The sequence below is a fragment of the Scleropages formosus genome, chromosome 3, assembly GCF_900964775.1.
Source record: "Scleropages formosus chromosome 3, fSclFor1.1, whole genome shotgun sequence".
NCBI lineage: Eukaryota > Metazoa > Chordata > Actinopteri > Osteoglossiformes > Osteoglossidae > Scleropages > Scleropages formosus.
This window is the reverse complement of record NC_041808.1, coordinates 23,408,686-23,432,819: the sequence shown is the minus strand read 5'-3', so window position 1 is coordinate 23,432,819 and position 24,134 is coordinate 23,408,686. Positions and strand designations below refer to the sequence as shown.

At 47.0% G+C, this 24,134-nt stretch overlaps 2 protein-coding genes and 1 non-coding gene across 3 annotated transcripts; 1 reads left to right on the top strand and 2 right to left on the bottom strand.

Moving 5' to 3' along the window:
• The first annotated feature begins 1,839 nt into the window (after window positions 1-1,839).
• LOC108936662 (SH3 domain-containing protein 19-like) lies at window positions 1,840-20,166 on the top strand. The gene is made up of 20 exons (XM_029250166.1): window positions 1,840-2,282; window positions 8,306-8,345; window positions 9,649-10,053; window positions 11,051-11,091; window positions 11,347-11,389; window positions 12,158-12,293; window positions 12,709-12,895; window positions 13,007-14,059; window positions 14,142-14,228; window positions 14,488-14,615; window positions 15,159-15,217; window positions 15,758-15,950; window positions 16,072-16,209; window positions 16,425-16,497; window positions 17,225-17,355; window positions 17,457-17,515; window positions 17,687-17,898; window positions 18,319-18,371; window positions 19,035-19,218; window positions 19,524-20,166. The coding sequence occupies exons 1-20, from the start codon at window positions 2,183-2,185 to the stop codon at window positions 19,541-19,543; spliced, it is 3,342 nt and encodes a 1,113-aa protein (XP_029105999.1). The 5' UTR covers window positions 1,840-2,182; the 3' UTR covers window positions 19,544-20,166.
• A 460-nt stretch (window positions 20,167-20,626) lies between these two features.
• On the bottom strand, window positions 20,627-23,631 carry LOC114910158 (40S ribosomal protein S3a). The gene is made up of 6 exons (XM_029249990.1): window positions 23,561-23,631; window positions 22,660-22,763; window positions 22,200-22,387; window positions 21,612-21,820; window positions 21,337-21,446; window positions 20,627-20,798 (listed from the first exon to the last, which is right to left on the bottom strand). Exons 1-6 carry the CDS (start codon window positions 23,620-23,622, stop codon window positions 20,671-20,673), a joined length of 801 nt encoding a protein of 266 aa, XP_029105823.1. The 5' UTR covers window positions 23,623-23,631; the 3' UTR covers window positions 20,627-20,670.
• On the bottom strand, window positions 22,001-22,071 carry LOC114910294 (small nucleolar RNA SNORD73). The gene has a single exon (XR_003797596.1). It is a non-coding gene; the product is annotated as a small nucleolar RNA SNORD73 (small nucleolar RNA).
• Window positions 23,632-24,134: the final 503 nt, after the last annotated feature.

The following is a 24,134-nucleotide window of genomic DNA, read 5'->3' as shown; positions in this document are numbered from 1 at the left end:
AGTGCCGGATAATATTTAGAATCATCAAATTGGTACATTCTCCTCACATTCTGTCCATCACTCTCACACCACACACGACAATTTCAAGTTACCACAAGTAAAAAGATTCCAAAAGAAGCAGCAGGAACAAATCCTAGTCTGTGAACACTATAATTTTGCTCTGTGGAAATGTACTGTACATGGAGGTTTTTGTTCCAACTAAATGCTCCACTCAACAAGTTATTGAGATGAATGGCTGCAGCCTACTCTGTCTGCACCTTATGCTAAGATAAACCTGGCTGTTTATGGCTGTAATACCCAGTAAATGGCTGCTGCCCACTCAGAATGTGTTTAATTTGGATTCTCTTCCAAGATCATGTCAGTTTGAGGACAAAGTAATTGATCAAAATCATTTTTTTTTTATTATGTAGCACCCTAAGGAAGACTTCTTGAAAGAATATTTGGAAGAGATTGATTTGTGCAGAACCAGAGCAATGTGATGAATATCTTCAATGCTTGACCACACATCGATTCATCATTCACCAACTTAACAGGGCGATTAGGTGGAAAAAATTGTATCAAGAGCAGGGTTTCCCAGGGTGTCCTATATTTGCTATGGGAACATGAGATGTCGCAACAGGTCAAGGTGCAGTCTTAAAAAAGCAAAATTCACAATCGATGGCGCGATTGCCACTGTTGCTTTGTTTCTGTGAAACAATGACTTGCACCATTACCAGACATTATGAGAAGGAACGTGAGCGTCAGCAGTGCGAGTCGATGCACGCCTGCATTTCTCACATGCCTTCGCTTGGGTTGCACGAAAGCACAATGTCCTGTGTTGCACTTCAGAATTATTCCCAGTTGTAGTGGAACACTTTAAAAAGTGGCTAGAGCTATTTCCTTTGGATCTAAAGGTTGTAGGTTCGATCCCCACCTCTGACTGTAGTACTCTTGAGAAATTGCTCCAGTAAAATTACCCCACTGTATAAATGGGTAAATAATTGTAACCTTTACATTACAAGTTGCTTTGGAGAAAAGCATCAGCTAAATGAATAAATGTAAAATGATGCAGATGATTGGAGAAAACCGTATAAATAAATAACTTTGAGGCAGGGTTAGTGAAAAATATTAAATATTTGTGAACTCTGCTCTGCGCTTGAAACGGAAAATGGGACGTTTGGACGGGCGGGAAACGTCTAAGCTTAATATCTGGAGGAGTTTTCATAAATTCATGTACTAAATCATGATTTAGAAGTTGTGTTGAGGCACAATGAATGACGCGACTGCGTTGCGCAAAAAGGTACGAACTAGACCGAGCGGCTGAAAGGCCGTCGTTTCTCCGCACGTCTGAACGTGTCCGAACCGAGAGGAGTCCGCGCTGCCAGGGCTCAGCCAGGGGCAGGAACAACAACTCGTTACCAAACGTTCGCCCGACCAGACGGTCCTCCTCCGTTTTTCCACAGGTAAATAAATGATGTGCCTCAGCCTTTTGTTCTCTTGTTCTGCCTACAACATTCCGATTCCCGCTTAAACTGGGACACGCAAACGTACGTTGCGCGCCGTTGTTGTGACGGTGATCATGGCGGCAAAATTGGATAACATGCGAACTGCGAACTTCTGGCCATTTTCGTCTCTTTTGTTCAGTTACACTCCAGCAGGGGGGCCGCCACAGTTTCGCGACGACCGCTTTTACTGGTCCCTCGGCGGCTCTCAGCCGTGTGACTGCGGGCAACGCGCGGTTCCGCTCTCACGTCCCGCGCACCGTTAGCGGTTCCTTCATCCTGGTCGTTCTGCGGGCTTTTCGGGGCCCCCGTGGCGCCTCCTCCTCCTCCTCCTCCTCCTCCTCCTCCTTCTCCTCCTCCTTCCTGTTGGCGGCGCGCCCTCGTGGCCCGCGGCGACACGGGGCTCCGCTCTTTCTCTTTCCGCTTCCAGCGCTCACACTTTGTTGCGGTGCAGCTCGCTGCGAGTATAAGGCAGTAAACGTCCCACGTTCCCGTCCCCACAGCGAGTGACTGTTCAAAGGGACGCCGACGCCGCGCGCCTCCTTGTTGTTTGTCTACGTCACAGTGAAGTGTTCCACTTCTGACGCGGCGCCGCTTTTCCCTCCAGTTTGTGTCGTTTCCAAGGAAACGGACAATGGCAGCAGAAGCGCGGAGAAGAAAGTGAGTGACTTCCGCGGTTCGCGCCGCGGTTCCTCGCAGCGATGGCCGAAGCCCGGGTGGAGGAGGACGAGGAGGGGCTGCGAGAGACCCGAGAAGCGGCCTTCAGACGGACCGGCTTCAGACCCCAGGACGGGTCAACAGGTAGTGGTGCTGCTACTGGTGGTGCTGGTGGTGCTGATGATGGTGGTGCCGCGTGACACGAGTCGCATCCCCCCCGGATCATGGGCTTCACTCTGGTCTCTGCATACATACATATAATTATGTGTAATAATAATACTATTATAGGCTTTCTCAAGGACATGATTGATCCCTGCAAAGAAAGTTGTTACTGAAATTTTAGCAGAGTATACATGATTACCAAATAACTCATTTCAGGAGAATTTTGTGTTTTCTGCATTATCTTTCTAGACCGCTCTTCTGTCTTACTACCAACTTTTCCCAAATTCTCTTGCTTACTAGCTTCATAATCCCGGCTTTGTTTAACCGTTTTACTTTTTAGATGCTCTTCTCAGTGTTTATAATTCTCTTTTTGTTTTAACCCCAAAAAATGTGTCTACTCAAGTCCAAGGCTGAGCTCTTGATGCAGCAATGCAGTTCTTCTTTATGGAATGTCATCATCGGATTGTTATCTCGAGAGTTATAAGAACATGTTTTGCATAACCCAAACATAATAATGATGATGTTATTCTAGAATTTAAAAAACTGTGTCCCCGTGAGCTGAGCTTTCAAACAGATGTAGCTAAATTCAAACATCATGACAATTACTGCACAACATATTTGTCCACAATTTCCTGTTTCTGCTATAACGATAATCATTCCATTGCATTTCTTCAAAGAAAAACATGAGTTTCAAGAGGGTTTCAAATCATTTCACTCCATACAAGTGCAACGCTAGATGAAGATTTCAACATTTCTTGCAAAGTCTGTGACAAGTGAATTTAAATGAGTGAATTATTGTTATTTGGAATTGGACCTTTAATCAGGGCCTTTTGGCAGAATATTTACTCATCTGTGGTTTCACTGTCATATCATATGTCATGTTGTTTTCTGCAGACACTGAGAAACACTTGGAATGTTGGTTTTTTTTCCCCACGGGTCAATACTGATGACCTTCTGGAGGAGTTGTTGCAAGCTGAAGGACCATAACTTGCTGAAACAGAAAATAGTTGTTTGGCTTAATTACCAGCTGGATTTGTGGTGCATCACTGGTGTGAAAACACCACGACAGAGGTACATTATCACTAGTGTAAAAAGGGAGAGTCAGCATGACATGACTGATACCCAGTTGGTTCTGCGCTTTTCTTCAAATTGCCCATAATGACACCATGACAACTGTGGACTCCTGGCAGCAGTACTGTAATTTACTGCTACCCGCCTATGTATTTGACTTATTGTATTTGCGTTTACTTTCTGGACGGCACTCAAAGCTCAAGTCTCAGTTTCATTCATTGTATATGGAAAATACCACACTGTTTTTTATTAGTGATATTCAAAACATACAATGTGTGAAGCCATTGTATGGTAATAAAAGGATCCACGCATGTGAGGTGCTCACCTTCTTTGTGCTCTGATTTAGCTCCCATCACTGTTGAGTTGGATATGCTCTTACGGCATGTGCTGAAGTATACTATTTTGTATGCTTTCAAACATCAAGAATCACCTGAAATGGGCGAGTGAAACACTTCGCTGGTGCTAGAAACATGCTGAGTAAAATATACACTTGGCAAATACTTGTTTGTCAGACGGAGGTTGGTAAGTAGGAGTTGGTGCTACTAAGGCCACTGGGATCTGCAGAATAAAGGGGAAATTACTGACTGCGTGATAGTGGGCATGGAAATGGTTACTGTGAAGCAGTCTTTCCGAGTAATGACGACTTACGGAGCTGTCGTTGACATGACAAGCTTTTGAGTGAAGCCACAATCCGCTGTTAGAAAACATGTTGAGGAATGTCAGTTCTGTGTTGAACAGCAGTGTTTGTAGGTCTGAGTAAATATTAGCCAGCCCCCAAACAGAACTGTGCCGTTAACAAACCGTCCGGAAACTCCTCCTTTCCCATTTCTGTCGCCTGTAAAGGTGGAACATCAGCACTTTGACAGTGTTTATTCCATTCAGGTTGTGTAGTATAGTACCCGTCCCAACGAGGTTCATGACAGCGTCATAAGGCAATAAAAAAGTTCAAATCAACATGCAAACGATAACATTATTAATAACTGCACAGAATTTAAGAGGAAGTTTTTGCGACAAAGCCAGAAGGCACGAGTGGGACAACTAAGGGTGGAGCAGGAGATAAAAATGCACGAGTCCAAGGCCAGCTGGCCGCCCACCCCTCCCGGCTATGACGACACCACATTGGCATCGTGTGAGCACTTTCTGGATGGCCGGGGCTTCGCGCGGACACCCCTGTCTCTTGAGCAGGCTTTGCATGCGGTGAAGCCGTGCACTTCTTCTCATCCTGGCAAAGTCTGAAGAGGGGAAATGGTTTTTGTGGAAACGACATGTTAGAAAGCAACATGACCCACAGCACTAGTGGCTTCAGTCGGAGAGCTATAAAGCAAAGTAACAGGCTTTAAGTGAGATTGGGAAGAATTAACCAAAAGGTCATTCTTAATACTGGTTGACAGACTATGGTGCAGCAGGTAATGTACAGGTCAGGACTGTTATTGAGCAATCTGAAGGTCCTAGGTTTGAATCCCATCTTGTGCTGTAGCACCCTTGAGCAAGCTACTAAGCTGAATTGATGCAGTAAAAATTGCCCTGCAGGATGAATGGGTAAATGACTGTAAAGTTTCTAGCTTTGTAAGTTGCCTTGGACAACGGAGTCAACTGAATAAAGGAGAGCAGTAATATCTCAGAGTTTAGGGACCCTACAGCTAAAGGTTATGCCACGCGCAGTTAATTTATTTTACTGATCAGGTGAGAGGCTGCAGTCTCTGCCTGGAGAGTGTGTTGTGCCTTGTTCGTACTTAGGAGTGATGATGAATAAGGAGGAGTTAAACCGTTCGAAGATTTCGGCGTTTGTTGTAAACTTCACTGCGAGTCAATGCATGGAGCCGAGGACAGGAGTAATGTAATTATCCCATCTGGTTCATGGTGTCACAGGGCACCCCAAGCGGGACTCGAACCCCAGACCTGCCGGAGAGCAGGACCCGGCCAAGCCCGCTGCGTCCCTGGGTGTGTCCCCTCCCCCTCCAGCCTTACGCCTTGTGTTGCCGGGTTAGGCTCCGGCTTGCCGCGACCCCACTTGTGACAAGTGGTTTCAGCGAGTGTGTGTGTGTGTGTGTGTGTGTGTGTGTGTGTGTGTGTGTGTGTGTGTGTGTGTGTGTGTGGGGGGCTTCATGCTGTAATCCTTGATACAACATTGTCAGTTATAATGTGGCAAAAGCGGTGCAAGGCCTTACTATAATCTAACTGGCTGTACATAACCTTTTTTTTATTTGTAATATTCCCAGGATGCATACAACTCCTAGATGGAGTTTAAATCCTTCAAATTTAATACTGGATAACAACAAATCCTTATCTGCCTTCCTTCCTCCGAGTAATAGAACAGCTCACACTGATAGAGAAGCATTTTTACACCAAATTGCACATTTTGTTCTTACTGTATAATTTCACAGTAAGAACCTTGCTCAGGGATACATCGGCAGGAGTGGGATTTGAACCAAGAGCCTTCAGATTGTAAGGTTACAACCACTGACCACTGCTACCTGCAGTTTCCGCTGTACTCAGAAACACCGTTCTCAATTCTGCTAAACAAAAATAAGCTACATTAACTGTATATTTTTCGACCAGTATAAGTCCACCGCTGAATTTTAGCCAAAGTGCAAATAACTCAGACTTGTGTACAACGTAGTGGCCGTCGACTCCAAACCCTGGGGGGGGGCTGAGTACAGCCCAGTCTCCTGAGCTAGTCCCCTGTCAGTCAGACTGGATAGTTTAATTCCAGTTTTCTGACATGTTCTCTTGTCCGTCTTTAAAATATAACCGTTCAGTACAGTTAATTCTGGGGGGTGCGGTGGCGCAGTGGGTTGGTCCGGGTCCTGCTCTCCACTGGGTCTGGGGTTTGAGTCCCGCTTGGGGTGCCTTCCGACGGACTGGCGTCCCATCCTGGGTGTGTCCCCTCCGGCCTTGCGCCCTGTGTGCCGGGTTAGGCTCCGGTGCCCCATGCCCCATGTGGGGCGAGCAGTTGGAACGGACAGTTAATTCTGATATCTATTGTGACTTGGGAGTTGAGTCCGTTTCATAAGCCAAGCACATATTGAGCTGGAGGTGCTGCAGGCCCACAGTGCGCAATTTGTCTCCACACGCACAGGACGCAACTTGCTGTTTTTTCTTCCATCTACGCTCTTATTCACTTTACCTCGATTGGGACCTTCGTGCCTGCACACTGCACATGGCTCAAATCTCACAGAACCTGAATTCTCTTCAGAAAAGCTGCACCAAACTGGTTTTTCTTTCTGTACGCAACTCTTCATAGATCTGACTCAATCAGAGCCATTTTTAAAGTCTGAACTTGACATTTGGAATAATATACGTATGTTAAAACAAACAGCGGGCACCTTAATTAGTCGTTTCTGTTTAACGGGTTCTTAAAACTCCACTTTATCTGGGGTTACTCCCTGTGGGGGAGTATCTGTGCACGTGGGGTACTCGTAGGGGCTGGGATATCCAAAGGGCTATCTGTAGGGGTAGTTACCCGTGCTGCAGGCAGCTGTTCGGTTCCACACCGACACCCTGATGCTACCCAGCAGTTACTCCCACAGGGGCAGCTGGGGGACTCCTCGTTCTCCTGCTCCTCCACCCTGGTGTTAATGCTGCAGTTGAACAGTGTCCTCGGTGACAACATCCACTGCTGTGTTCTGCTCAACTTAATGAGCAGCATCTGCATACTTGCATGAAAAAGTTTCCTTATCATTTTAATGGAGATGAACAAGAGTGTGTGTTCGGGGCGGGGGGCGTCTTCAATGAACGTGTTTTATGCCAGAGTGAACATGTGGAAAGTTTTGTAACTGGGTAGTCTCCGAAGGAAAAAAAACAATGTTTTTGTAATGATTAATACATGCAAATGTCTACAAGAAGCTTTTTAAAAGTTAAAATGATGGAAGTTTTTGTTGGGATTTTTTCAGGTAAGCGAATGCAATTTTACACACACACATTTTCTGAACCGCTTGTCCCATACGGGGTCGCGGGGAACCGGAGCCTACCCGGCAACACAGGGCGTAAGGCTGAAGGGGGAGGGGACACACCCGGGATGGGACGCCAGTCCGTCGCAAGGCACCCCAAGCGGGACTCGAACCCCAGACCCACTGGAGAGCAGGACTGTGGTCCAACCCACTGTGCCACCGCACCCCTAGGGCAAGGCATTTAAGATGAAAATATTTGAAAACGGTATGTTTGTTGGTCTGCTTTTATTTGCTGTTCCGAGTTTGAATCATTCAGCAGGTTGAGATTTGTAATGCCAATGCATTTCTGTTGACTGAGTTAATCTGCAGTATATATGCTTTGGCTTGTGAAAGGCAGCGCTAACAAAGACGGTGTTTGATGTGTTGCCTTATTTCTTGACTCGCAGCTCTGCGAACCGTGTGTGTTAATGACATCATTCACAGTGGTGGGGTCAAGGTGGTGGGGTTGTCTCATCCAGCAGCATTTATGCACCACCCTCGAGCCCAGCCAGGTGCCTTCATGCTGCCGGTGAGAAACAGGCTCATCCTGTGGCAGCTGCGGGCGGTGTGAAAAGACAACAGTCGGCTTGGCCGGGGCATCCCGGGGGAGTCTGCTGGGCACGAGTGTGATGAGCAACGCCCTGTTTCCCTGGGTTTGTAGCAGCCAAAATATTTTGAACCAGGGAAACAAGTTGACGGGGGGGGGGGGGGGGGGGGGCGAATACTCATCTTCTGTCTCTGTTTACAGACAAACTTTGTTGATGAAAAAGAATTGACTTTTTATTCCCTCTAGAAAAGCTGGAAGCTGGAGTTTGTGATCAAACTTTCCGCTGTATACAACTAAGAGCGTTCTATTTGGCCGTGCTGCACGTTCCTTTTTCGTTTTTTTTCTGTTAACTGGGGTGACCCGGGAGGCTCTTACTTAAAAATGCCACCATGAAAGTAGTCGGGACGGAATAGAACAAAGGCTGTTCTCATGACTGATGGCTGTCCTCCTGTCTGTAGATTGCACGGAGAGACACAAGCCTGACCGACGCTCCTCCAGGTAAGACTTCTTCAATTCCTAATGATCGGTACGTAATTTCTTGCAATCGTACGATAGACACTTTCTGAGCTCTGATGTGGTTAAGGTGCTGCATGCATGAGAATCAGGAGGTCAGGAGGTGGTGCTGGGGTTAAGGACACAAAATCACTACTAAGAAGTTTAAGTGTCAGGAGGGGTCCTTCTAGTATATCCTGGAGGAAACTACTGTCTTTACACTGAATTGTTGCGATAAAGCACCAGGAGGTGCAGATTGTGAAAGCAGAGTGAACAAAAGAAGTGAAAATAATGCCCCAAAATAGAAGAACGTAGGTACTCATTCATACACACACACGCACACACACACACACACGTCTGAAGCTGCTTGTCCCAAGTGGGGTCGCGGCAAGCCGGAGCCTAACCCGGCAACACGGGCGCAAGGCCGGAGGGGGAGGGGACACACCCAGGACGGGACGCCAGTCCATCGCAAGGCACCCGGATCCACCAGAGAGCAGGACCTGGCCGAACCCGCTATGCCACCGCACCCCCTTCCCATTCATACTGTAGGGTAATTTTTACTGCATCAGTTCAGGGTAAGTACCTTGATGAAGGCTGCTATCGTGGGGGGTGGGATTTGAACACAGATCCTTCAAGTGCAAGGCCGCAGCACTAACTGCTGTGTGACCTGCCGCCCAAATGAAATCGAGCAGAACAAATACTCATAAGCAAGATGTCCTAATTTACCCGGAAAGCGAACCTCCGCAAGCTGCTGTATGTCACCGAGCTGTCCCGTCCCGCCACGCCACGCCACTCTCATCATTTTCCCCCCCCGCAGAAATATTACCAGCTTTTACACTAAATCCTCCCCTGATGTAATCTAATCCATTTACATTCCCTCTGCCGTAAGTGATCTGCTCAGGTTAGACTTCTGCCTGTTTTCCTTGACGCAGATGATCCGTTTGTTTACGTCCTAAAACTTTAGTCTTCGCGCGTTTGTTTTTTTTAACCGGAGATCTGACGCACCGCTCAGCTTTGAGACGTTTCAGACCCGTTCGTATCTGTGCCGCGCTTTGGCCTAGACGCCCTGTTCATCGGAGCACCGCGGGGGAGGAAGGGAGGGGAAGCAGCATGGCCTTTCTTTTCCAGATGTTTTACATCTGCGGCAGTAATGAGGTGCGGTGGGCCGCTCTGAATATTTTCTCCGAGTGACACAGCGCACTAACTATTTGACTGGGCCGTCTGCTGGCACAGCGAGGCCTGCGATGTCAGTCTGGCACGGCCCGCAGCCAGGAAGTCCGTTCAGCCAGATCAGCAAGTGGTTTTAATGTGTCTCTGCGTGTGTGTGCGCGCGTGTGCGTGCGTGTGTGTTTTTTCCCTCTCTACCCTTTGCTTATTACATTTTTTGGGTGCAGCACACCCCTGAATGCTCGCCGCTGACGAGCGAAAGGTCCTCCCCCGCCAGAAGACCGTCGACGATCTGCGGCTTTGTAGCGCCGCTGCCCCGTGCTCTCCGAGCTTCCAGAGCTCATTTAGTATCTCAGGATTCGGGGGAAACGGATCTTACTGGAAGTGCACGCCTACCTCCACCGCGCCGCTGCCAAGTCGCGGCCGTCGGGAAGGACGGGCTGCGCGCGTGCAGCAGTTCCTCGGTCCGCCGCGGGTCTCGGAGTCGAGAACGCGCGGAGGCTCCCGCGTCGGCTCGCGTCGCTCGGGTCTTCGGAGGAGCAGCGGGGTAGGGATCATTTGAAACGCTCTGCGTTTACTTCAGCGTCGGGCAAATGTTAGCGAAAGGCTTTCGGCACGTTGTCTTCTCTTCGACTTCTTTTCCATGTAGACTTTCTTTCATAATTTCATTTTCAGTAGAGCTTTGGACACAACAGTTATGGATATCGTTTATGTTACTTATTTAATTACCAAGTCTCGTTAGTTTCGCTTTGTGTTTATTGTACTCGCATGGCATTTTTTGCCAAAGGGCTGTGAAAAAGTGGTGCAAAATTGATTTTTCAGGAGGGAGTGGCGTTTCCAGCTAATAAATCGCATCAGGTACAAGCGTGCTTCAGTTCCCTTTGTTCTCGTAAAGTTGTTAGAAGTGTTTTTTTTTTTTGAACCGCTATAATCATTTCCATGTGTTTTTTCAGTTGTTTGGATGTTTGTGTAATGCTTCACTCTGCTGAGGGAACTGCCAAACGTTTCAGTGGGTTCTTGGTTTATTTATGTTTTAATTATGCCGTGCAGCTAAAGATCGGTTTTGTTCAGAAGGCAAAATGAGAAAGACCGTCCTCAACGGACTTGGGTTCTGCTGGTGGTCTGAAGGATGAGTTTTTGGAAACGCGAAACCGCAGCACGGAATACCTTCGTGTAGAGCACCGTGGCTCTACGTGAGGAAGTTGAGAAAATCCAGCCCTTGTCGGTCGATCGTCATTTTTTTTTTTGTGTTGAATTTTAGATTTGCTTCTCAGCTTTTTCATTGTCTTTGGGGAGCACACTTTGTGTAGTCAGGTAAGGACCTAGAATGATTTGAGACCATTCTACCGAGCTCAGATGGGTTGGTCCGCTTCCGGTCCGAAAAGCCGAAGCCACGCCGATCGGTTTTCGTGGGGACGTTCCATCTCTGACTGCAGAAATAAAGTACCAAAAAAATCACTTTTGGGTTACAACTAGCAATCAGGCCTGTCGGAAACAGCAGTAAAGTCCTCAAGTGGTAACTTTTTCCCTTCGTTTTCTTTCAGCCAAGGGCCGCTTTCCTCTATAAGAGCCGCCATCAAGAAAAGTGAGGCTTTTTCATTCATGTTTTTGATTCTGCCTTTGTGTTTGTACACATGAACTAATAATAACAAAGCAGTGTTGAAATTAGTAATTAACGCAGTGTCAGTTCCATAATGGAATGTTCCGGTTCCATATGTAGAGTCATTATTTTTCATATCAGTTACTGTGTTCATGCTGTATTAATATGAAATCCAGCGAGAACTCTGTCAGCCATTGCACTTTTTTACTGTTGTGGTACTCATTTTTGTATTTTATGCAGCTACCAGAACAAATCCCCTCAGTGACCATCCTAGAGATAGAAGGTAAGGACATCGTTTTTTGTTTTGTGCTTTATTTTTGCAAGGAAAGATCACTTTATACAAAGTGGTACGATGTGATTGAGGTTCATGCAAAGGTACTGAACTGAAAGTAAACAATATTCAGTTATCTTACTAATTGGGCAATCATATTTTATGGTTTCCTCATATTTGAGGACACTGGAATGTTTAATAATTAAATCTTTAAAGAAAAAGGCTTGAATTAAATCACACCAGTTTAAGGAAATGTGTTGTGTAATTTGCATAATATAAATATATACCGTATGTGTTATATCTAGAGGGGGGCACGGTGGCACAGTGGGTTGGACCAGGTCCTGCTCTCCGGTGGGTCTGGGGTTTGAGTCCCACTTGGGGTGCCTTGCGGCAGACTGGCGTCCCGTCCTGGGCGTGTCCCCTCCCCCTCCGGCCTTATGCCCTGTGTTGCCGGGTAGGCTCCGGTTCCCCGCGACCCTGTTTGGGACGAGCGGTTCAGAAAATGTGTGTGTGTGTGTGTGTGTGTGTGTGTTATCTACATTTTAAATGATACAAATTGCAATAAATAACAGTGATTTTTAGATATTACTTTTCTCTTATGTTACATGCTGGGGAACATCTGGCATGGTTAGTGAGATGTAGTACTAAACACTGATCAGTTTGATGAACATGTTCGGAGATTATAATTAAAACAGTAGGGCAGAGTAGTGATCTGTATGATGAACTGTACAGTGGTCAGGCTGGCATGCCAAGAGCACAGCGTGTTCACCTGTGTTGCAGACGGCCGGAAATAACAATCGTCTCCGCGGAACCCCTTCCCACATCACCCTGGTTCCCAGGGAACCCTGCCGGATTTCCACCTCCCACACCTTCATCTCAGCCAATCTGGGGCGGCAGCATCTCAGTATCTTCCCAGGTAGCGTAAACACTGTGGAAACCTCTTGAATTAATTTGGTACCACACTCCTGTTCTGTTTGGGTTCATTTTAGTGACAGCTACTGGCTGACCATGTAAACACAGGTTGTCTTTGCTCTACTACACACAGGTATTTCAGAAAACAGAAGAGTGAAGAAAATGCAAGTTAAAAACATTGCACGAATTAGACAAAATGTTTGTACGAAAATTCAACTGTGATATGAGCAGTCAGTCAAGGTTAAAGAAATCCAACTGTATTTTTGAGGGCGAAGTCCAAGGGTTTTCCATCCCTCCCAGCTCCCTCAGCTGAGAAGGGAGGTAACTGTCTTCAGTTGTGCACAAATGAGGTAGTTCACTAGAAGAAAAAGTGTTGCAATTAGCCTGTAGGTGTTAAACTTTCATTCTCTTGATTGTAGCCACCACCTTCCTATGACCAGGTGATCAAGGAGAAGACACGGGAGCAGGTCAATCCCCTGGGCACAACCCCTCTTCGCTCCACCACCACTACAGCCACACAGACTGAGCTGGAGCCGGGGCCTGGAGCCCACTTGGATCCAGGACTGAATGTCATGTCAAAAGCCCTTGAGAAGAAAGGGTTCAACTGTAAGTAAACTGGGCTTGGACTGTTGCTGCACCAAATGTCTGTAATTTAATTTAATTATTTTCCCCAACTTGACATGAATTTTTATGGAAATGTTCTCAAACGTCTTGTAGTAAGAAGACCTCCAAAGCCACCGAGACCAGCGTTTCCTTCGGAAATCAAGCCAGTGCCAAGCGGAGCAACAGTCGCTCCGGAAAATTCTCAGGGAGACAAATTGTCCGAGGAACGTGTTGAGATCGACATTCATCCAATCGAAGTCAGCGACGGGCTCCTTGATTTGGGCTGCCAACTCCCTTCGGATCCCCCTGTGTCTCTACCCGAGCGGAGTCGTGTGCAGCCAGACCTCTGTGAACCGTGCCTAATCTCTTTGGATTCCCCCACCGAACTGAACGAGTTTTCCATCCCTTCCTCAGATGCTTCAGCCTTCCGTCCCACTGGGGAAGAAAACAAGCGTCCGGTGCCGCGGCCGCGCTTGAAGACACCTGCCGCCAAAGAGGTAAAAGTTCAGACGCTTGTGAGGCTGACAGATGATGGGGAGAACGCTCAGCTGACCTTTAACAGTGGGGAAGTGTCCACGGGGAGGTATCTACAGGAGCTTTTAGACATTTTTGGTCCTGAAGAGCCGCATTTCCCAAGCCAGCCTGGTGACCAGAGCGAACGAAGTGAAGACATGAGTACTTTACGTGCAAAGATCCAAGCCTTTGAGAAGCAGTCTGCCACAAGCAGCGAGGATGGAGAAGTTAAGAAACCAGAACCACGTCCTCGTGTTCAGCAACCCAGGCCCGCAGCGATGGCTGCCAAGCCGACCCTTGCCCCTAAGCCAACCAGTAAGAACATCTGGGAAGGTGGCTTGCCAGCAGGGTCCTCTGCCGGAGCCGACGGCTGTAAAGATGTTCATTCTGCTCTGAGCTCTTCGCCAAGGCCTGTGCTCCCCACCCCATCCACGACAGAGACAGATGGCAAGGAGAAGCGTCCATCCCGACCCCCCGTAGCTCCGCGAGCCAAGACCTTCCAAGCCAAGGATAAAGCCTCTGCCATTGAGAGTCCCGCTCCCCTTGGCCAGGCAGGACCCATGACGGACCTCATAAGCTTCAGCGTGGACACTAGCAATCTGCAGCCTGTTCCATCCCACGCACACAGTGAAGACACAGGCAGTGACTGTGCGTGTCAGTATTTTTATTTTTGGCTTTTGCATCATCATGTGTTCATGTACACTGTAATGTGTTTTTCATGGTTCGTGTCTTGCAGCTTATGTCCCAAGTAAACAGGATTCAAATCCGCCAGTTGTTCCCCGGAAGCCAACTTTAACCAGGCTGCCTAGCAGACCTGGCAAACGTGAGTGTTACCCTCTCTTTTTTTTTTTTTATTTAAAGTAATGTGCGCACTGTCATTGGCCAGCATCGTACATGAAAACATTACGGTTGTCCCTCTGAACAAGCACAAAAGGTAGAGGCGGCCCAGCTCGAGTCTCTCTTTGCGTTGGGTGTGTCGCGATAACGTCAGTGTCTCCGGAGACGTGCTGCGGCCGTCCGGTGCTGTCGGGGAACCGCGGGAGCCTTGTGACGGCGCTCACCGTTCGCGTCTCGTCTCTCAGCGTCGGAAGCGGAGCCCTCGGACCCGCCACCGCCCCTCCCGACAGAGAAGCCAGTGAGTGGACTCCCTCCGCCCGTGGCCCAGAAACCCAGCATCGCCTCTCAGGCGACGGCTGCGCCCCGGGCACTGGTAAGAGCCCGTTCCCTTCGAGCGATTCCAGAACACTGGAACGGTGCGGAGAAACGTCTGCACATGTCCCTTTCACTGAGTCCTCACTCGAAGTTCTGAGCGTCCTCAAATATTCACTGTAGTAATACCATGCTCTCTAATAATAGCCAGCAGGTTGCCTAGATGTTATGAGGGCTGCTTTACAATCTGAGGCTTGTAGGTTTGAATTCTCACTACTGCTGTAATACTTGTGCAAAGTTCTTACCCAGGATTGCTGCAAAAAAATACCCTATATTATAAATTGATAAATAAGTGTAACGTTGATTAGCTAACATTGTAACTCACCTTGCGCAAAGGCATCTACTAAATAAAGGTTAATAACATATAGCAATTAAAAAAAAAAAAAAAAACTTGTTAATAAGATATAGGACAATTGGCTGTTTACTCCAGTAAATCTGTGTAGCTAACACTGAACTTTGGTTCGTTCGGTCACTCGCTTAAATTAATGAGAAGTATTTAATTCACAAGTAGCAACTATTTAAAATGATTCTTCCTGCTCTTCAGGAATCCTCTCAGTCAGAGGGCTTCTGCAGCTCTTTGGCAGGAAAGTCGATTCCTCAGCGGTGGGTATCTTGGTCTCCTCTCCGAGGTCCTGTAAGAATATTTGTCCATCTCCACATGACCGACCCTCATTCCAATATCCGGTGCATCACAATATTATTTGCGTATATATATTTGCACGCATATATATTTCCCGGAATTTCCAAAAAAACACAAGAAAAATTGGCAAGGTGGAACACAAATGATTAAAAATTTCAATATTCAAGGATTTACTTGAATTGTACCATCATGGTATTTTTCTTATTCAGTTGCTATACCAATGTCTTTTTTCGGCTAAAATAAAAACATTTTATCTGAAAATAGTGAGACCTCTCATATCAAAATTATTTAAAAACAGTCATGTATATAATACATTGGAATGAGCAGTCAGCAGCATCACCTGAACCCCCCCCCATTAGTCCAGTGATGTGAGGATCTCCCGTTTCGTTTTCTGACGCACCTTGACATTTAAAGACCCTTCCTCAGTCTAAGGTAAATTGCACTTATGATTAGGTGTTCCAGTTGCTTGCTTTACTTCTGACCCCATTATGTTGGACCAACAGCGGCAAAATTCCACCCCCCCGACCTCCTCCGCTTAAAGGAACCCCAGGAAGGCCGCCTCCGCCACGCCCCGCCCCCTGCCGATCCGGCCCGGACTCGGGACCAAAGGACACGTCGAGCCAAGGGTCACAAAAGAAGGGTCCTGCCTTGCCTCCACGGCCAAGCCCTGGCCACGCCCTCCTCAGCAGGAAGACGGTAGGCATCATGTGACCCTTGAGCACCGGGCACGATCAGTATGGATTACCGTGTGGCCAAACGCACGAATTGAACGACGGTGCTACGATGGACAAAGCCTCCCGTTTTGTTTACCCTGAAGAAAGAAGAGGTTCTGATAGAGCTGGGCCAGAGCGAGGGTTCGGCAGCGGAGCGCCGAGCCGGAGAGCCCAAAAGTCCAGAAGCGCCATCCTCCGTGAGGATTGTGAGCCCCGCTGCGTGTGGCAGCGCACATCTGCAGGTGATCGCAGTGAGGCAGCGTTCGTAAGGGGGCTTAGTGTTCTTACTTAATTTTTTTTTGCTGTCTTTACCGCTTGTCTGTATTCCAGTGCGACACCAGCAGCTGCTCAGATCCATGGTTTTATTGCTGGTTTTAGTGTTGACCTTCCAACAGATGCTCATCTGGGGAGCACCGTGGTATCGTGAGAATAGCATCAGTGTCACTCCTTCCCATAGGCTCCTGTTCCTGGACAAGGTTTGAAAGACAGCCATGGTCTACATGCGGAAGTACTACGCGATTTCACTGCAGGTCAGTGGCATTTGCGATTTTGCTCCTCTGGCCATTTAGCGGCTAAGTGCCGGCGTTTCACTTGTAAGGTCATCTGCAGTTCATCTGCTCCTGACCAGACCTTGTGTGTTTGGGTATTGAGTGCATCACAATATTTTTTCCCATATTTTTCTGGAATTTGGCGAAGTGGAACTAAAATTAAAGTGTTTTTAAAAAATGTATCATAAATGTAGATTTGAGAAGGAAGAGTCGTAGATGCTGCGCCATGTTCCGACATGCTGCGTCTGTGTTCTTCTTCTTTTGCCATATTCTTCTGTTTTTTTTGTTGCCTTTTTTTTTTTAATAACAAAACATTTTTTCAGCATCATGTTAACTTGAGTACCATTTTTATAGCGGGGGGTGCAGTGGCGCAGTGGGTTTGACCGGGTCCTGCTCTCCAGTGGGCCTGGGGTTCGAGTCCTGCTGGGGGTGCCTTGCGATGGACTGGCGTCCCGTCCTGGGTGTGTCCCTTCCCCCTCCGGCCTTACGCCCTGTGTTGCCGGGTTAGGCTGCGACCCCGCATGGCACAAGCAGTTTCAGACTGTGTGTGTGTGTGCGTGTGTGTGTGCATGCATTTTTATAGCGAAGATAACAGCCCTTCTGCGTTTCGTTAGATACTTTCCTGCACGCTAGTAAACCGTAGGGCTGCAGCTGCTCTTCAGCAAGGGGCTACACTAACTGCTGCTCACGGGATGTCTTTGGCTGCCAGGGGGTCCGGATGAGCTGCCCCTCAAAGCGGGCGACCGTGTCTCCATGATGCAGCGGGTGGACGGCGACTGGTTCCGTGGCACCTGCAGGAGCGCTTCCGGCATTTTCCCTGCCAGCCACGTCAAAGTGCTGGTAATGCACGTGCCGGTAGCGCACAGCGGGACTTTTGTAGCAGCCCGTTTTACCAAACGGTAGCTGTAAATATTTCTTATCATTTTGTATTTTCCTTTCAGTCAAGCGTGCCATCCGCAGAGAGCGGAAAGACGGCAAAACCCACAGCCACTCTGGTTAGGTGAGTTCAGCAAAATGCGTGATGTAAAATGACACGAGCGCCACTTTCGCTGATGCACATTAGCAGAAAGGGCAGTGTTGGAGGGCTGTTTCGGGACGGCCGGGGGCCGGAGTTGCGGTGACCGCGGTGCTCGGATGCAGCGGCCCTGACCCCCGGCCCTCTGTGACGCAGCGGCCCCAGGTGCGTGGCGCGCTTCGCCTTCGCGGGGGACCACGGAGACGAGCTGTCCCTGTCCGAGGGCGACGTCGTCAAGCTTGTCGAGTACGTGGACCGGGAGTGGGCCCGTGGAGAGCTCGACGGCCTCGTGGGGATTTTCCCTCTCAATTTTGTGGAAATCGTGCAGGACCTTCCGGCTCCAGCAGCGCAGCCGTCCGGCGTGTGCGGTAGGCCACCGGCGCTCTGTAACCGGGGTACACGTATCTGCTACCGTGCATGGCGGAAGTGTGCTTTTGTCTCTTCATATTAGCGTTGGCATTACATTTCATTGAGTGTATAACTCAGTATGACGTTATGGGGCAGCCGGTAGCGCAGCGGTTAGACCTGCTGCCTTTGGATCCTCGAGCAAGGTACTCGCCCTCAGTTGTTCCAGTAAAATTACCCAGCTGTTTAAATGGGTGAATACTTATAGATGGCTTAGCATTGTAAGTTGCTTTTGAGAAAAGCGTCACATAAAGTTAATTTCAACTGCTGTGAAGAATAAATATGCAGGTTTTTGTTTCATATTCCGTAGTAATTACTGATGAGCAAGATAGACTGTGTTCTGGTTCACATGTGATCATGTGTGATATGCTTTGTACCAACAGGCATGACTTCTTCACTCAAGAAGCAAGAAGCTGCTGAAGTGAGCGCGGTAACGGTAACGATCACTGTATAGTACTGTGCTGTGCACTGGCTCCATCTCTTACGAATCCCTGAGTTCCAAATTTTAAGATTCTCAGATATTTCCCAAATATGGTTGTAATTGAGTTTTTCACTTATAATTTCTGTTTTCGTTCAGCAGCAGCCCAGTGGATAGATTCTAATGAAGAACAAGCAAACGGAGCAGGATTGTGAGACAGCTCATGTCTGGTGATCCCGATTGTTGGCGATTCACATAGCGCTACCAAGAAGAGCTGTACTGTACCATTAATTTGGAGAGCAAAGTGCAGGCAATGAAATTACAAGTGGCGAGAATCTTGGAGGGTGCAGTGGCACAGTGGGTTGGACCAGGTCCTGCTCTCCGGTGGGTCTGGGTTTTGAGTCCCGCTTGGGGTGCCTTGCAACGGACTGGCGTCCCATCCTGGGTGTGTCCCCTCCTCCTCCAGTCTTACGCCCTGTGTTGCCGGGTTAGGCTCTGGCTCCCCGCGACCCCGTATGGGACAAGCGGTTCAGACAATGTGTGAGAATCTTGGAAAATTCAGAGCTTGAGGAGCCGCTCTGCTGGGAGTTAAAGATGAGGGCTCTGAAAGGTTTCATTGCATTTTATTAAATTGCAGTGAGGGCCCTGTGATCATCAGGCCTCTGTGCGTTTCTGCCTCAGGGAGACCCCCCGGGGGAGTGGGCCGTGGCCCTCTACAGCTTCACCGCTCAGACGGACGAGGACCTATCCTTCCAGCAGGGAGAGCACATTCTCGTCACGCAGCACGTCGACTCGGACTGGTGCTGCGGGAGGCTTAACGGCAGGGAAGGGCTTTTCCCGAAGGCCTTCGTCCAGATCCCTGCAGGCAGGTGGCATGAACACTACTCTTCGAAATAGTGTCCGCGCGTTTTGTTTGCGTGTTATTTTAAAAATTAATTTTGCAGTGCTACAACCCTTAACATTTTTTCATATGGCGAACAAAACAAGCAAAATGGAAATCAGTTTTCAAGGTATTTGATTTGGGGTCATTTTACACACTGCTTAGAACAAAAGTCATTCTACGTAGCATATTCAGCAAGTTTGAATATTCTAGGGTTCTTTCCTGAAGTGACTCATGGACCTTTTATCAGGTGCAAAGTTTTGAACACTGTCTCGTTCTGCCTCTTTCAGGGGACAAGTGCGGAATGTGACCAGAGGTTTGGAGGCAATATAATGTCCAAAGCTTTGGGAATTCAGCAGAAAGTGTGATTTCTGTCACAATGAAAAACATCTGCAACATACTGTAAACCCTATGCAGCTGTAGTCCTTAGCGTTTGGATATAGAGTCCAACTCTGAACTCAGCAATGCTGGAATGGACCACCGTTGGGATGTTCAACTGAGTCTTTGACAATTTTTGTCCTACACTATAATGTGGACCGTCTCAGCCATACACATCGTTTTATGAAATGCTGGCATTTTCTAATTTTTACTTTTGGATGGGATTTCTAACCCAACCCTTTTGAAATTGAATCATGTTAAGAAATTTTTGCCTTATTGTACTTATTTTTAAAGCCAGGAACCACTAGTCTTTTCTAATTGTTCCAGAAGTCATTACAAATGTATCTGTTCACAAAGGCATGAAAACCTTGATACTGTACAACTTTGAGAATCAATTTTGGTTCCTTTCATTACAGCACCACCTTGTGGCCTCCTTGCAATGTTACTCAAATGTTTTACGTCTGCCTTGGAGTAAACGATACCCAAAAATCAGTTGCTTGTTTTTACTAAATTGAACTGCATCCTAGGCCACTTACATATGTACATAATTTGCAACTTTAACAGACTACGTTTCAATCTTCAGTGAAGGAACTGCCCCTTTTCAAACTAGACCAGGGTTTTTTTTTTTTTTTTTTAAATCTATGCAGGATGCTTCCCAGAAAACTTGATAATCTGGGGGAAGATGGGAGGTATAAACACAAAGGTCAGAGTTAGCTGAAGTAAGAGGGTAGAGAAGGTTAAACATCCCTGAGCTGGATGCGTTAGAGGCTTCTGTTAAAGCATCCAGGAACCTCATTAAATCAGTATTACTGAAGAGAACTTGAGTGCCGATACATCTTCTGCAGGGGTTCCACGTGAATTAAGGTGCTCAGTTTGGACACAGCCATGTTCTATTTTTTTTTTTTTTTTGCTAAAAACTAATGTTTCAGAAAAACTCCAGTAAAGCAATCTTACAAGTCTGACCTTACCAACCATGCTTGAACATCTTACACTGTGGACAGCGAGACTGCACAACTTGCTGTAGGGATTTGTGTTTTATTGAACTTTGCAGGCATGAGTTTAGACAGATTCCTGGATGGGGGGCTCATAGCCATCAGCCCTCTCCACCTTGGCACCAGTGTCATCTCCGGTGGGCTTGGCAGTGGTGGTGCTTCCCCCCTCACCATGGAGCTCCATCAGCTTCCCCACTGTAATGAGAATGCTCCAGTTAATTCCAATGAGAAACTAAGCCAAATCTGTCTGCCGGCTGCATTACAAATTGTACGCGGACAAATCCAAGCTCATTTACATGAGAGACTGCTGAAGTTAACCTGACTGCAGCCGAAATGCACATAAGCAGTTTAAGGTGATAGTGGTGGCACAACTACCGACAGGTTATCTTGAAGTTAGCTGTATTATGGGGGGGACTTTGGATCATTACTACAAACCACTACAGCCAACACATCTGAGAAGGGTCTGGTGACATTTACCTACAGGAACTTTTTAAAATCAGACTTGTGCACCACTAAGTTATCCAGCTTCACACACACACACACACACACACACACACACACTTTCAGAACCACTTGTCCCATACGGGGTCGCGGGGGAACTGGAGCCTACCCAGCAACACAGGGCGTAAGGCCGGAGGGGGAGAGGACACACCCAGGACGGTTATCCAGCTTCAAAGAAATCAAAACATACTGAATCTTTATCTTCATAAAGATAACAGTAACCTAAACTTACATTCAAATTTGGGCTTCTTGAGCATTTTAACCTTCCTGACGTAGACATCATGGAGGGGGTAGATGGACTGGCAGGCCTTCTCAATGTCTTTGCCAACACTGTCAGGGATCCTGCAAGGTCAAAGAAAACACCCTGTGAAGAGCTGCTGCATCTTACCATGACTGAAAAGTTTCTAATTAATCCACCCCCTCTCCAAAAAAAAAAAAAAAAAGTAGAACTGCATTTTACAAGTTTCCCACAGAGATCTCAAACAAAATGACATGCAGGCAACTTACAGTTTGTTTACAACTTCCTTGAGGTCATTGGTCTGCACCTCACGGGTCATGATCTCCATCATCTTCTTACGGATCTGACGGACCTGCTGGTGCTGAGCATAGGAGGTTTTCCTGATCTGGTTTGTGCGTTTCTTAGTGAAACCGACACAGAAAAGGCGAAGCAGGTAGCCATCGGTGGTCTTCACGTCCACATGTGCCTCAATCATGGTCTGCGAGAAGTTTTGATAAACACTTAGCACAAACAAACAAAAAAAAAGTGCAAATGCTTTCATAATTTCTGGTGAAAAGCCTCAGCTTCCCCATGACCAATGTCATCTTAAGTACAGACAGGCTCAGAACTAGTTTAATGTAACTTATGCCTATTCAGTGTTTGACTACCCATCTTTGGGAACATCAGAAGATCTCATAACAGTAATCAATTTCTATTCATTTGGGACCGAAACTGTTGTCATCATGTGTTCCCAGGGTCAAATCTTTATAATAGCAGGCATAAGGTGATTTAGTTCTTGGTGATCACATAACAGGCATGCTGGTTCACACCTCTGCAGCGCCACTACAGTTGTACTTTGACACTGCATAAAACTTTACCTGCCATTTTTTGACCATGGAGCACATCTTGTCACGAGTCAGATCCATGCCATGGAAGTTGGTAAGGCAGTTCTTGCCCTGGACATCCTCAGTGATGAGCTTGAACTTGCGGAAGGCAACCTCATCGTTCTGCAGGTCGGCCAGACTCACTTCAAACACACGGCCCTTCAAACCATCCGATGCAATTTCTGGTTAAAGAAAATGGTAAAACTACAAGGTTTAGCTTCTTGGCCACCTGCAGATTAAAAGTACTGGGCACTGGTATATGGAACATCAGGAGATGTCAAATGGTAATCGACAGTTAATTTGGGACCAAAACTTGATCAATTGCTCCTATTACCATACGTAATACAACCTTGTTCCGGCTTACAAAGAAAAAATACGTAAACAAATCCAAACAGAATGTAAACCACTCAAATTACATAAAATATACATATGAGCTGGAAGTGAGGGATCTTACTGGTTCCCTGTGTCCTGGTGACCAGAGTCTTGCCCAGGTTGCGGATGTTGAACATAGCCGGCGCCTTGACATCATACCAATCCTTTTTGGAGAAAGGATCCACACTGAAAGAGCAAAAATAAGAAAAACGTTACATCCAGGAGCTCTGACATCCAATCCAATTCAACGTACGTTCGTGTAACAAACAACAGTTGAGCATTCAGGGCTCGAAAGATGAAGATCTCTCCTTCGAATCCCATGATCTCCTGCTGCAGTTACCTTCAGATTGGTACAGCCTCAATTACTACAGGAACTCTGTCTAAATCATCTTAAATTGTACTAATTTGACGTCATTTGAAGCCGCTTTTGAGGATCTCAATGTAAAAATGACGAAAAAAAAATGTTGGTGACAATTTCAACACACACACAGCCTGGGAGCGTCACAAAAATAACGTTTCAAACTGAAAACCACTCCACTCACGTCAGGCAACCGCAAAAAGCAGCGTGCCCTAATATTACTTGAATAAATAATGCAACACGCGCGAAATTCGCCACGTGAGACATTACCGCGCGCCGTCCCGCACTCGGGACTCGAGTCTTCACCGCGGTCGTCATCATTGGTAAAGGCCATAAACATAAAAACGGCCAGGGAAAGGAGCTGAACAACGCATAAAAAGATAAAAGCGAATTGTCAGCTTATAGTATAATTAAAGCTCTTCATAAACTTAGGAATTTAGCAAGCGCGAACGACACTCTGCAATTACTCAGGTCGCTGTACCAATCGAGGTACAAGCGGCGCAAAGAACGGGGCGACACCATCTAACGAATATCTACACCATCCTTTCAACTGGAAACTTATAGAAAGGTCGACAAATGCTTGAAAATGTATACTTCTCCCCTGGATTAAAATTGTGGAACTTACATCTTCTTCTTGGCACCTTTCTTGCCTCCTTTGGTCAGTCTCTTATTCTTGCCGACTGCCATGGTGGACTCAAGGAGCGGAAAAGGAAGATGAACGTACTAACGCGAGAATTTCTACTCGAGAAGAGCCCAATGACGTCTCGCGAGATTCTTGCGCGACTTCGACGCCTGCTGGAAATTCACGGTAGTTTGGCTGGTCACGGTTCGGGGCATTTTACCTCAGGTTTTTGCTCGTTGTGTTCAATTTTTTTTTTTGCATTAGTGGTGGCACCGAGCATTTTAGATGCCCATTTGTTTAATATTTGGGTTATTTACATTTTAAAGAAGTTTAAACCGTTGCAGTTACAGCTTGTCAGTTGCGGCCTGCGCGTTAGCTACGTTAGGACAACTCCAGAAGGATCCAGTGCAGTACATAAGTGCAGAAGCGCATGCGTGAAAATATACACGGAAGAGAAAGAATTGCGATTATAACTCGTTCCGTCGTATTGGAGAAGTGTGAATGGTCACTTGTAAGTGCAGTCAGTTTAACGCACCAATATGATCTGTTTCTTCTTGAGTCAGAGTCCTGATGGCTG

Bases quoted from the DNA above. Each gene is read 5' to 3' on its own strand.
- LOC114910158 (XM_029249990.1), bottom strand. From the start codon at position 23,622: ATGGCAGTCGGCAAGAATAAGAGACTGACCAAAGGAGGCAAGAAAGGT. The intron at 21,447-21,611 runs GTAAGTTGCCTG...TTGACCTTGCAG, and splicing joins AAGGAAGTTGTAAACAAACT to GATCCCTGACAGTGTTGGCA. The intron at 20,799-21,336 runs GTAAGTTTAGGT...TTCTCATTACAG, and splicing joins CAAGAAGCCCAAATTTGAAT to TGGGGAAGCTGATGGAGCTC.
- LOC108936662 (XM_029250166.1), top strand. From the start codon at position 2,183: ATGGCCGAAGCCCGGGTGGAGGAGGACGAGGAGGGGCTGCGAGAGACC. The intron at 14,060-14,141 runs GTCAGTATTTTT...CGTGTCTTGCAG, and splicing joins CACAGGCAGTGACTGTGCGT to CTTATGTCCCAAGTAAACAG. The intron at 14,229-14,487 runs GTGAGTGTTACC...CTCGTCTCTCAG, and splicing joins GCCTAGCAGACCTGGCAAAC to CGTCGGAAGCGGAGCCCTCG.